Genomic DNA, 13,295 nt, shown 5'->3' with positions numbered 1-13,295 from the left:
CAGGCAGGTAATGATAGTGCTGAATACTAGAAGGTCTTTGCTGCCCCGTGATGCAATTAATGTAATAGATTCATACCTGATTCCACACAGATGGATCTGAACAGAATTTGCTTCCTCATGTGGGCCTAGAATCCTCTTCCTCCTACTTCATTGCCTTAATTTTAAGGTGTTTGTGGCTATTACAGAGCAATTTTGATTGAAATGTATTGCTCACAGTATTTGGCTGACAGTCCCTTAAAGGTACTGATCTTTTCGGTGATGAGACATGGGGTGGATATGATGGAATAAGAGGGATTTTCTCTTTTGATAGAGAGAGAAGTAGATTCAATCAACCACTCTGCACCAAGGCCCCTGCTATATGCCTCTGCATTCCCCAGCCACAGTGTGGGTAGCTATACCTAAGAGCAGCTTTCAAAGGAGTTCCATCCTTAGAATTCTTTACATTAAGAATGAGTGTCCTTCTAAAAGATACATTCTAGCTCAACCAGAAGTTAATTATCTCAATGCAGGAATCAGTGGGTGAAATTCTGTGACCTACTAATGCATGAGATCAGACTCAATGGTAAAATGGTGGCCTTAAAATCAGTGACTCTATTAATCTATGCCATGTAAGTAACAAAAACTAAAACTTCATTGAAGCTTTTTTCCCTAGCATGGCTGTCCCTAGGATTTTTGCCTCAGAACCCCTCTGCTCCACATCCTGGTTCTCTCGAGATGCCCTATCCACAGCTGTACCATGTAGCCCTACTGTAGATAGCTCTCTGACTCCAGCAGTTATTTTCGGTTAGGTGTCAGTTATTCCTGTTGAGAGCATGAAGATGGGACCTGAGAGAAGTTCCAGATCTTACACTGTAGTTATAGCTTGCTGAATGCACTTGACAGAATAACTCAGCACAAATTACCTTGCACTTTCATGCAGTGTTCAAGACCCTGATAATAGGATGTATCTACTTAGGAACCCTGCATCTCTACACATAGGCTTAGCCTGTTACCCATTCATTCCATTAATAGACTGTTTCTTCTCTACAATGCTGATCATTGTTACTTGCAGATAGTGCCCTGGGCTGTGCACGGTTTTATCAGCTGTTGTGCTTCGCATTCAAGGCAGTGGCATTTCAGTACTTGGTGAAGTGAGCTCTGTTGTGGGTCCACAGCAAACGTTGACTTGAGTATTGCTCTTGAAGTACAGCATGTATTTCTGAGCTTTAGAATTGACTAGAAGGAAGATGTTACTTATACACTGTAAATACCGTACTCACAATGGTGAGCAGCGACCAGTGGAGTCAATAGGACCAGTGTGAATGAGGGGTTTGCATCTGGATCTGTTTGAGCAAGAAATTGTCAGCCCCACCTTCAGTGTTGCCTACAATGAGAGCACAGGGAACCAGGGATCGGCAAAGAGGCTCTTCAACTGCTCAATAGGCACCATTGTCACCATGCCTCAGTGGGTTACAGCTGAGAATACCAGATTCAGGACAAACAGCTGAGAAATAGGGCAGACTCACCCCAAACAGGTGGTTATTCTACCATTAGATATACCAAGCCATTAATAAAAGTAAACTTTTAACTCACCACAAGAAGTCAAAAATGCACTCTCCTTAGGCATTCCAGCATATATTTCACCAACCAGACACTAGACTTATGATGAGTGGTTACTGAAAACCAATTTCATCAAACAAAGGGTTTTTGTGATCTCAAGAGACCAGTGACATAGCCAAGTTAATATATATCGCAGATCTTACCCAATAATCATGCTGTTGCCAATCCTTTAATAGCTAAAATCTAAAGGTTTATTTTTAAGAGAAAAGAAATAGAGAGTTAAAATGGTTAAGGAAATCATATACATACAGTCATTGCAAAGTACTTGTATCAGGTTTGAAGCAGTGATGGAATAAACTGCTAGTTTGCAAATCTCTCCAGAAATTACCCAATCAGTTTGGTAGTCATCAGTCATTGTTCAGAGCTTCCTTATTAGAAATTCAACCCAGAGAAATGAAGCAGGAAATGAAGACAAAATGGGGATGTTTCTAGGGTCTTTTACACCCTCTCCCAGGTGGATGGAATTTTTCTGTCCCAAACAAAGCTCCCAGTCTCAGTTTGTGGAAAATTACAGGCAGAAGATGGAGTCCAGGGTCACATGAGCAAGTCACATGCCTTTGCATGGCTTGCTAACTCACAGGAGCAAGCCATTGGCCACATGGAGGATAAGGCATCTGCAGGAAGAGCCAACGGGTGGAATGAGTTTCTTTTATGGCCCACTGTGAGAGTTAATTGCCCTTGAGGGGCCATCAACATAAAGCTGTCTGTCCTGAATGTAGTTTTTACATGGTGGGTGTTACCCCAGGATCAAATACATTTGAAATACTGGTACATAGTCAATGTTCATAACTTTAGTTACAAAGATGATACATGCATACAAATAGGATAATCATATTTGATAGATTCTAACTTTTTCATTGATACCTTACATGACATACTTTGTATAAGATTTGTTAAAATAACAGTGCTAGTTACATTGATATACAAGGTCATATTTCAATCATACAGAATCACAGCCATGATGGGGGAAAGGAGCTGTATATTGCCCTTGCAGGTCAGGTGACAGTTTTATTACTGATTTCAGAGTAGCAGCCGTGTTAGTCTGTGTTCGCAAAAAAAAAAAAGGAGTACTTGTGGCACCTTAAAGACTAACAAATTTATTTGAGCATAAGCTTTCGATGAAGTGAGCTGTAGCTCATGAAAGCTTATGCTCAAATAAATTTGTTAGTCTCTAAGGTGCCACAAGTACTCCTTTTCTTTTAGCTTTATTACTATGTAACCATATGTACATATTTAGCTCCCAAAGGCCCACTAATGACTGGGGCCCCATTTTGCTGGATGCTACACAAACACAGATAGAAAGACACAGGTGTGACGGGTTGAATCACAGAAACGCCCTTGGGGCTGCCAACTGATGTGCCAAGACTACTTCTGCCCCTTCTTTCTCTGCCAGCTTGGGACTTCAGCACCCTGTCTTGTTGAGCCAGACATACCAGTCTGCTCCAACATAGACCCAGGGTCTGAACCACGTGCCCCAAAGCTGCAGACTTAACTGAAAGCAGCTTAAGAAATGTTCCTGTCTTTGACACTCAGATGCCCAACTCCCAACGGGGTCCAAACCCCAAATAAATCTGTTTTACCCTCTATAAAGCTTATACAGGGTAAACTCATAAATTGTTCGTCCTCTGTAACAATGATAGAGAGATATGCACAGCTGTTCAGCCCCCCTCCCCCCCCAGGTATTAATACATACTCTGAATTAATTAATAAATAAAAAGTGATTTTATTAAATACAGAAAGTAGGGTTTAAGTGGTTCCAAGTAATAACAGACAGAACAAAGTGAATTACCAAGAAAAATAAAGTAAAACACACAAGTCCATATCTAATACAGTAAGAACTCTGAATACAGATAAAAACCTCACCCTTAAAGGAATTCCAGTAAGCTTCCTTTTACAGACTAGTCTCCTCCTAGTCTGGGTCCAGCAATCACTCACACCCCCTGTAGTTACTGACCTTTGTTCCAGTTTCTTTCAGGTATCCTTGGGGGTGGAGAGGCTATCTTCTTAGCCAGCAGAAGACAAAATGGAGGGGTCTCCCAGGGGTTTAAATAGACTTTCTCCTGTGGATGGACACTCCCCTGCCCCCCGTGTAGAATCCAGCTACAAAATGGACTTTTGGAGTCACATGGGCAAGTCACATGTCCATGTATGACTGAGTTTCTTACCACCCAAGCCAAATTCCTGCAAAAGCTCAGATGTGGACTGGCATCTTCAAGATCCATTGTCCGTTAAGTGCTTCTTGATTGAGCATTTAACTTGCACATTCCTTTCTCAAGAAGCTGACCAAATGCTTACAAAGGCTACTTAAAAAATCAAGCCAGTACACACGCAATATTCATAACTTCAAACACAGGTATACATATTTAGCTCCCAAAGGCCCACTAATGACTGGGGCCCCATTTTGCTGGATGCTACACAAACACAGATAGAAAGACACAGGAATACAGGAACTGCCAGCATGGATCAGAATCATGAGGGGAAGAGTTAGCAAAGTTCATTTTTCTAACTTGGTAACTTTTCCAAAGTTGGAGACATTTTTAAAAGTTAAAGTAGAAAAAGGGAAATGTTAAAAAGAGAGGAAAGAATTAAAAAACCAATAACTAGACATTCTATTCCATTCAGGAGCAAAAAAGGGAGAAAACAAAAATCCAAAATTTCAAAAAGTTGTTTTCATTTCTGAAGGTTGAATTGAAATGTGAATGTCAATTAAAATGAAATGAAATTTCAGATAGAATGAAAGCATTTAAAAAAATTGGAATCTAAATGAAAATATATTGTTTTATTTCATTCTGAAGTTTCCCCATGGAAAAAAATATCAAAATATGTACAACAGAAATTCATTGTTGGAAAAAAGTATATTTTATTCTCTGTTTATTAATATTTCTAAAATGCTTTGAGACCCCTAAAAATCTCAGTCTGCAGATGAGCACAGGGTTAGTATTGAATTAACCCTTTGATCGAAGGCTAATTCCCAATAAGGCTTGTTTCTGCTGATTGTGTCTGGAATCTTTGTATAAGCTGAGGTTTGTGTTGGTCTCTCTAGGATTTGCTGCAGAATTCTCCGAACTCAATGACTGCAGTGGCCAACAACCCCCAGGGAATTGTGGTCCCAGCATCAGCGCTGCAGCCAGGGAACATCTCCATGGCAACGGTCAATTCACAAGTTGTGTCAGGTGGGAGGCGTGCAACGTACATCAGTGACCATGTTAGTCACATCTTTTGCATGCTTACGTTCTTTTCTTTAGATGACAAGGAAAAAAAAACCTGAGTAAGAACAGGCAGAGCAAATGTCTGTGAAATGAAAGGTATGGCATGGAACTGGGCAGCACTTTGCACGTCCAAGTGTCTTCTGACTCAGATGTTGTGAAATGGGAACACCTGTCTTTCTGTTAAAGCTGAGATAATTAACTGCACAGCGGGAGAGCTCTGATGACTCTACTGGCTCTGCCTTCTTGGATCAGGGCTCACAATACTGCATGCTGGCCCCTTGGTAGCCAGTAGGTTCATTTTCATGTTACTGTCTCAGACCATTCTTTGTGAGCTGGGCAGTGTCTGTTATTTCAGCAACTCTAGTTCTGCTTTGGGTACTGACCTGTGGCCCAGGATCAATTTGTCCAGTGCAGAATTGATGTGTTTTTAAACAGAGCTGTAGTGATGATGCATCACCCTTCTGTCATCTCTGCTTTGCAGAATGTCAAATTCTGTAGCTCCAGGGATCTTCTGAGCCCCAGAAAAGGTTGGCAGTGTTCTATCCCCTCACAGCCGCTCCGGCTGGGGCTGCCCCAGGGCCCCAGAACCTGAGAGCTCTTGGCTTTGGAAGGGAATGACATTATTTTGTCATACTTTTACTGTGATCCTTTGCTTGAACTACAGGAATGGATCTAGACCCAGTTTTATCTGGCTAGTCCAATCCCTGTGCTTTTGTACTGGACAGTGTGCAGCTCTGCTAAAAGTGTTAATATGCTCCTTTCCAAACTGACTTCTCACGACAACTCTGAGCTGCAGCTGAGACCAGTGACACCACTGGCCTTGAGCATGTGCCTCCCCTTGGCCAGCCTGGAGTGATAAATACCAGCTGTTTCCCTAAAACTCTGCTTTGAACCATATCTTTGTCAGGTGGAGCCCTTTACCAGCCTGTAACTATGGTAACATCTCAGGGCCAAGTGGTAACCCAAGCAATCCCACAAGGAGCCATACAGATCCAGAACACACAGGTAAGATGAGTGGGACTGAGAGGCCTGAAAGGGCTAAGCCAGAACACTGGTGTCCTTAAAGTTTTAAAAGGGGAACAACTACAGGGAAAGAGCATGGTCATTTTTCATTCATCCACTGCTCTCACATCTCCCTCTGCCCCCACAATCTCCTTTCATGCCCTGTCTCAGCTCCTTCTCTCTCTGGTCACATACTTGCTCTCACACTCTTTTTGCACATAATCTCATGTTCCCTCCTCTCACACTCTCCCCTTGGTGCTATCTTGTGCTCTCTCCCCTCTCACACTCACTCCTGCTCTCTCACCTAAATTGTGCAGGGAGACTCAGTTACAAACAACAGCTGCCACTGCTTTTAGCAAATTTTAGGTCCAGCAGTTCCTGACAATATGCTTAGCAATGAGGAGCCAGACATTCTGTCAGCGGACAGCTCTCATTAAAATCAGTGGGGGGTAGGTACTCACACATGATGAGGCCTGGGACATCCAGCCAGACCTATGGTTAATGCAAGTGTGATGGATTGTCAAAGGGAGATCTGTGTTTTGATCCTTCACTAACACTCTGGCTTCCTAGTAAGTAACTGACCCGTGACATGTGAACGTCATTGAGGAGATGCAGACCCATGACTATGACCAGCCTGTGTGAAGTAAGTCAAAGGAAGGCTCCGATTTAGTTGGGGTTGGTCCTTTGAGCAGGGGGTTGGACTAGATGACCTCCTGAGGTCTCTTCCAACCCTAATCTTCTATTATTCTATGATAATCCACTTCTGAGGGGCAGGGAGATTCAGTGAAGTTATTCTCTGACCTTATTGCAATAGGTTTGACAGACTGATGGAGTCCTGTGCTTGCCCTATATGAACACATATTTCGGTAAGACGTTTTAGGATCTGAATCCCAAATATGTATGTGCTCCTGCTGTGGTTAGCTACATTATCTTAGTAGTGGGCTGCCTCATCCACTGAAGAGACTTGAACTAGCTAGGGCCTAATGTTTCAGAGAGTTCAGGGTCTGGTAATAAGAACTGCCCTCTGCTGAAATAAAGCTCTGTTCCTCCAGAGCTCTTTGGCAGTTCAGTGTTGCAGATCTTTGAAGCTTGGGAGAACAAAGCTCCTTGTTTAGTTTTCTCTGTAAAAAATAAAACTATACACACGGAATGCAAAAAATACAATATAAAGTTAATGATAAAATTACAGTTAATCACACAAAAGTCAAGAGAGGTAAACTAAAGGTTGCTCACACAACTGTAACTCTGCCTCTTTGTTTGAATGCATTATAAATACAGGGACAGATTCACCCACATGATGCACTCTTGTGATGCAAAGCAGCTATAAATCCATTTAAGCAGCGACTTAAGCTAGGTTTACAGCTGCTTTGCATCACAGTGGTGCAAAGCAGCTGGAGTGTACCTGTGAATCTGGCTCAGGTTTTAATTACATGATCACACACTCTTTCTCAAGATAATACAAAAACATATCATACTGGTCTTTTCTACAACTCAGACAGACACATATAACATCTTGTAGTGCTATGCAGTCCACAGAAGTCGTTTATATGAAATGTATGTGGAACACCACACTTAGACAACATGCTATGAACAACAACGAGTCATAACAGCAAAGAATCATAAGGAAAATGCATTGGCTTTCACAGGGGTTTAGAATTAAATAATAAACTCTTCCATCAGGAACACACATACATTTGATGTCAGTTTGTAGGGGAAAAAAATCAGTTTTCTATTTACTTGAAGTGGTCTAGCTAGAAATGTGTTGATAACTTTCAAGCCGAGTGTAAATTCTGTACGCGGTTTACCCTGCGCTGAAGAGACAAGATTTAAAAGAACAAACATTCAAAAACAATTATGGCCTAGTTGGCAGATGTGACTGAGGCAATAGAAGCTGTGGATGTCCAGCACTTCTGAAAGGCACGTCCTTAACAAAGAAAGATGAATGCATTGAGTCTCAGAGTGTTCAGAAATGCAGAGAGTTACAGTGAAAAAATACACAATAGTTAACCTTTTATTGTGAGGAATTGCAAATAGGCATTTCTCTGACATAGCCACCAGTTTGGTTCATTCCAGAGCTACAGCTAAGGTGATTATCAGACATTTTAATGTGAATTAGGCTGAACTTGAGCAATTTATTGGAGGGTTATAGACAGACTTTAAGGTCAGAAGGAACCATCGTGATCATCTAGTCTGACCTCCTGCACATTGCAGGCCACAGAACCTCTGGCTGAGTTACTGAAGTCCTCAAATGATGGTTTAAAGACTTCAAGTTACAGAGAATCCACCACTGACACTAGTTTAAACCTGAAAATGACCCCTGTGCTGCTTGAGGCAACAGCAAATTTTTGAATGATCTGCATTGTATAGAATAAAAGTGATACAACAATATACAGCAGTGCACAGGATAATACATCTGTCCTGTCAACAAAAGATACGCCATAATCACTCATCCACTGCTCCCACGCACATGAATTATGGAGCTCAGTGAAAGGGTCCATTTGTTTTATTGTTCATCACTAGTTTGTTTCCATTTTATTCCCCCTCCCTTTTCATAAATTATAGGCATTTGCAGAAACTGATTCAGAATACTGAGATTTGTATTCACTGGGCTAAAGAATTTTCCCAGCCTTCCACTGGAAATGCGTAAAGACAGAGTCAAATCTAGCTGACAGATGTTCGTGCTTTTTTCATACAAAAAAACTATATCTGAAGGTAAGGGTTGCAGATTTAAGCACACAAAATGCCAGAAATAAGGTTGTCTGTGCAACCTAACTATATGCCTCCTTCGTAACAGAAGCAGGGGTCCTTCTGCTTCTGTACTCATGTAATTAAAGACTGTCATAATACACACACACACACACACACAGAGGCAGATTTAAGGTTGCATTGGTGTTTCCTGCCCAGTTAGTGTTTGATTTTGTGGTTTTAACTTTCTTTTAATAAAGGTCATGTGTGTGAAGTTTTAGGTTTTTTAAAAAACGAGTTATAAAAACTGAAATTCTGTCACACAGAACCATAATGGAGATTTTTAAGAGCAGGTTAGACGAATATCTGTCCAGGATGGTCTAGATAATACTTAGTCCTGCCATGAGTGCAGGGACTGGACTACATGACCTCTTGAGGTCTCTTCCACTCCTACAATTCTACAATGACTCCTCCCTTTGTGGTCTGAATCCAGTAGGGGAACAGCAGACACCACCAATTTGGTCAACTTAATTTACCCTCTCTACACACACATCATAAAAAAACTCATTGCATCTACTTCGAGATGAGATATGATGCAGAGTGGTCAAGTTATTCCATTTCTATGGTCGTGGCACAAACAATGACACCAACACTTTAAAATGACAACTTTGAAATATTTGCATTCGGCTGTTAAATAATATATAGTCATTAAACTAAGACAAAATTGGATTTTTTTGTGATCTCAAAGCATCACAACAACAATAACCTAAGGGTTAAACAAAATCTAATAATAAATATATACAGGTATCATCATCATCCTCTTGTTCACCATTGTGGTCTCTGTTGGGAGATAGATAAGCTATTACCAGCAGGACAGTGGGGTGGGAGGAGGTATTGTTTCATGATCTCTGTGTGTATATAAAGTCTGCTGCAGTTTCCACGGTATGCATCCGATGAAGTGAGCTGTAGCTCACGAAAGCTTATGCTCCAATAAATTGGTTAGTCTCTAAGGTGCCACAAGTACTCCTTTTCTTTTTGCGAATACTGACTAACACGGCTGTTACTCTGAAATCTGTTGGGAGTGTGGGCATGACATTTTGGGGTACAATCCAGACCAGCGAGGAGCTGTGTCACCACTTGCCCTGAAAGCTGGGGTGCCTCCCAATGCTTTGCTGCTGTAGCTCCCAACCTGGGCTCCTCACAAGCAGCCAAACAGCATGCAAGTCACCTCCTGAGTGTCTGTGTATAGCTTCAGCCCTGGTCCAGCAGCTCTGACCCCAGCAGCCTGTCAGCAAACACCAGCCACACTCTGGCTTCCAACAGCCTTGGTTACTACCTGCAGAGTGGTCCAAACACACTCCCAGAAACATGTGTTCTGCACAGTCCAGCCCTCTCCTGGACAGTCCAGGTGTGCTAGATCCATTGTCCCTCTAAGGGGATCAGTATACAACAGTCTTGTTACTTTTAAATGGAGTTACCCAAACAAGTCACAGCACTGGATTCGTTTTGATTAAAGAATAAAACAAGTTCATCTAACTACAAAGAAACAGATTTTAAGTGAGTACAGTTATTAAAGTCAGAAGTGTTTATAAGAGAAATAAAGATAAAACATTTTCTGAACTTAAACTAGACTTGGGTCAAGATGAAGTTTTTACCACAGGTACCCAGTAACAGTGCCAATCAAATTCTCATGCCAGGATCTGCTCCCAGAGTCCAAAGGTTGTTTCTTTTGTCTTCTTAAGTGAAACAGAGAGAGCGAAGGATAGGGAGAGATAGCGTGTTTCTACCCCTCACTTTTATAGTTCAGTCACCCATTGATGACAGGGACAAGGAGTCTCACTGTAAAAGAGGTTTCATGTTGTTGTTTGCTAAAATGCAGATTTGCCTTGTCTCCGTATTGCAGTTTTGAGGACTTTGTTTAGTACTCATATGTAAATTGAGGTAAAACACACACATTCTTTTAAGACCTGCTTGACCAGACCTGACTAACTGGGCCTACATGGGTTTGAACTTGTGCTACCAACATCATTCTGGGGAAATTCATAACTTTACAAATAATGTTGTTACACGTTTCATCATAATATTATTGACCAGTGAGTTATTAGTTTTCAAATTATATCTCACAAGGCATGTTTTTTACAGTGCGGAGTAGGGGTGCATTTGGTCACAATGGGTTACCACCAATCTTCATTGCCTTGCATGTATATAGTTCTGTACGGGGAAGATCGTTCTGACTACGGACAGTTGATTGTGTAGAAGCCCCTGCTGGTACAGGCACAAATAAGGTCTTGTAGAAGTTCAGATGCCATTGGTCCTTTGAAGAATGCAGGAAGTAGATTGTTATCCACATTTTTCCATCCAAGTGATGAAGGAGGATCCTGGGAACTACAGGCCAGTCAGCCTCACCTCAGTCCCCGGAAAAATCATGGAGCAGGTCCTCAAAGAATCAATCCTGAAGCACTTACATGAGAGGAAAGTGATCAGGAACAGTCAGCATGGATTCACCAAGGGAAGGTCATGCCTGACTAAGCTAATCGCCTTCTACGATGAGATTACTGGTTCTGTGGATGAAGGGAAAGCAGTGGATATATTGTTTCTTGACTTTAGCAAAGCTTTTGACATGGTCTCCCACAGTATTCTTGTCAGCAAGTTAAAGAAGTATGAGCTGGATGAATGCACTATAAGGTGGGTAGAAAGTTAACTAGATTGTCGGGCTCAACGGGTAGTGATCAATGGCTCGATGTCTAGCTTGGCAGCTGGTGTCAAGTGGAGTGCCCCAGGGGTCGGTCCTGGGGCCAGTTTTGTTCAATATCTTCATAAATGATCTGGAGGATGGTGTGGATTGCATTCTCAGCAAATTTGCAGATGATACTAAACTAGGAGGAGTGGTAGATACGCTGGAGGGCAGGGATAGGATACAGAGGGACCTAGACAAATTGGAAGATTGGGCCAAAAGAAATCTGATGAGGTTCAATAAGGATAAGTGCAGGGTCCTGCACTTAGGACAGAAGAACCCAATGCACAGCTACAGACTAGGGACCGAATGGCTTGGCAGCAGTTCTGCGGAAAAGGACCTAGGGGTGACAGTGGATAAGAAGCTGGATATGAGTCAACAGTGTGCCCTTGTTGCCAAGAAGGCCAATGGCATTTTGGGATGTATAAGTAGGGGCCTTGCCAGCAGATTGAGGGATGTGATTGTTCCCCTCTATTCGACATTGGTGAGGCCTCATCTGGAGTAGTGTGTCCAGTTTTGGGCCCCACACTACAAGAAGGATGTGGAGAAATTGGAGAGAGTCCAGCGAAGGGCAACAAAAATGATTAGGGGTCTGGAACACATGACTTATGAGGAGAGGCTGAGGGAACTGGGATTGTTTAGTCTGCAGAAGAGAAGAATGAGGGGGGATTTGATAGCTGCTTTCAACTACCTGAGAGGTGGTTCCAGAGAGGATGGTTCTAGACTATTCTCAGTGGTAGAAGAAGACAGGACAAGGAGTAATGGTCTCAAGTTGCAGTGGGGGAGGTTTAGGTTGGATATTAGGAAAAACTTTTTCACTAGGAGGGTGGTGAAACACTGGAATGCGTTACCTAGGGAGGTGGTAGAATCTCCTTCCTTAGAAGTTTTTAAGGTCAGGCTTGACAGAGCCCTGGCTGGGATGATTTAATTGGGGATGGGTCCTGCTTTTGAGCAGGGGGTTGGACTAGATAACCTCCTGAGGTCCCTTCCAACCCTGATATTCTATGATTCTATGATTATACAGGGTAAACTCATAAATTGTCCACCCTTTATAACACTGATAGAGAGATATGCACAGTTGTTTGCTCCCACAGGTATTCGTCACTAACTCTGGGTTCAGTAATAAGCAAAAAAATGATTTTATTAAGTATAAAAGGTAGGATTTAAGTGGTTCCAAGTAATAACAGACAGAACAAAGTAGGTTACCAAGCAAAATAAAACAAAACAAAAATGCAATTCTAAGCCTAATACAGTATGAAACTGAATGCAGGTAAATCTCACCCTCAGAGATGTTCCAATAAGCATCTTTCACAGACTAGACTCCTTCTAGTCTGGGTCCAGCAATCACTCACACCCCCATATTTATTGTCCTTTGTTCCAGTTTCTTTCAGGCATTTCTTGGGGTTGGAGAGGCCATCTCTTAAGACAGCTGAAGACAAAATGGCGGGGTTTCCAGGGACTTTTATAGCCTTTCTCTTGTGGGCAGAAACCCATTTGTTCTTCTGTGCAAAGTCACAGCAACAAGATGGAGTTTGTAGCCACCTGGGCAAGTCACATGTCTATGAATGATTCAGCTTTTTGCAGGCTGACACCATTGTTTATATGTTAGTTTGAACATACCCAGGAAAGCTCAGATGTGGATTGGCATCTCCCAAAGTCCATTGTCGTTAAATGTTTCTTGATTAGGCACTTACTGAGAATAGTCCTTTCTCAAGCAGATGACCAAATGCTTCACTGATGCTACTTAGAATCAAACACATTGATCTACAAGTACATAGCCAGTATTCATAACTTCAAATACAAAAATGATACACAAATACAGACAGCATAATCATAACCAGCAAACTACAACCTTTCTATAGACACCCCACTTGACCTTCTCTGCACAAGACCTGGTGCAACCATAGGACCCTGGTTGCAACAATGATCTATACGGTCACAGTTCATGTCAATAACATCACAGGTATGTTGGTAAGCACATCCAGACGTGATTCAAGATCAGATGGCTTTGTCATATTGTTGATAACATGGGTCGTAGGAGTTTTAACATGCTCTTCATCCCTCTT

At 42.0% G+C, this 13,295-nt stretch overlaps 1 protein-coding gene across 15 annotated transcripts in view; it reads left to right on the top strand.

Moving 5' to 3' along the window:
• The window catches only part of PKNOX2 (PBX/knotted 1 homeobox 2), a 691,764-nt gene that overhangs the window by 603,638 nt on the left and 74,831 nt on the right, over positions 1–13,295 (top strand). For 14 of the 15 annotated variants that reach the window (XM_073320703.1, XM_073320715.1, XM_073320702.1 and 11 more), the window contains 2 exons: positions 4,643–4,772; positions 5,716–5,813. The exons of the other annotated variant lie outside the window; for it this stretch is intronic. In XM_073320703.1, the coding sequence (XP_073176804.1) occupies positions 4,643–4,772; positions 5,716–5,813 (228 nt within the window). The remainder of the gene's footprint in view (positions 1–4,642; positions 4,773–5,715; positions 5,814–13,295) is intronic. 15 annotated transcript variants of the gene reach the window in all.

Source organism: Lepidochelys kempii, chromosome 22 (assembly GCF_965140265.1).
Source record: "Lepidochelys kempii isolate rLepKem1 chromosome 22, rLepKem1.hap2, whole genome shotgun sequence".
Taxonomy (NCBI): domain Eukaryota; kingdom Metazoa; phylum Chordata; order Testudines; family Cheloniidae; genus Lepidochelys; species Lepidochelys kempii.
Note: the sequence above shows the minus strand (reverse complement) of the source record. Positions and strands in the feature narration are given on the sequence as shown.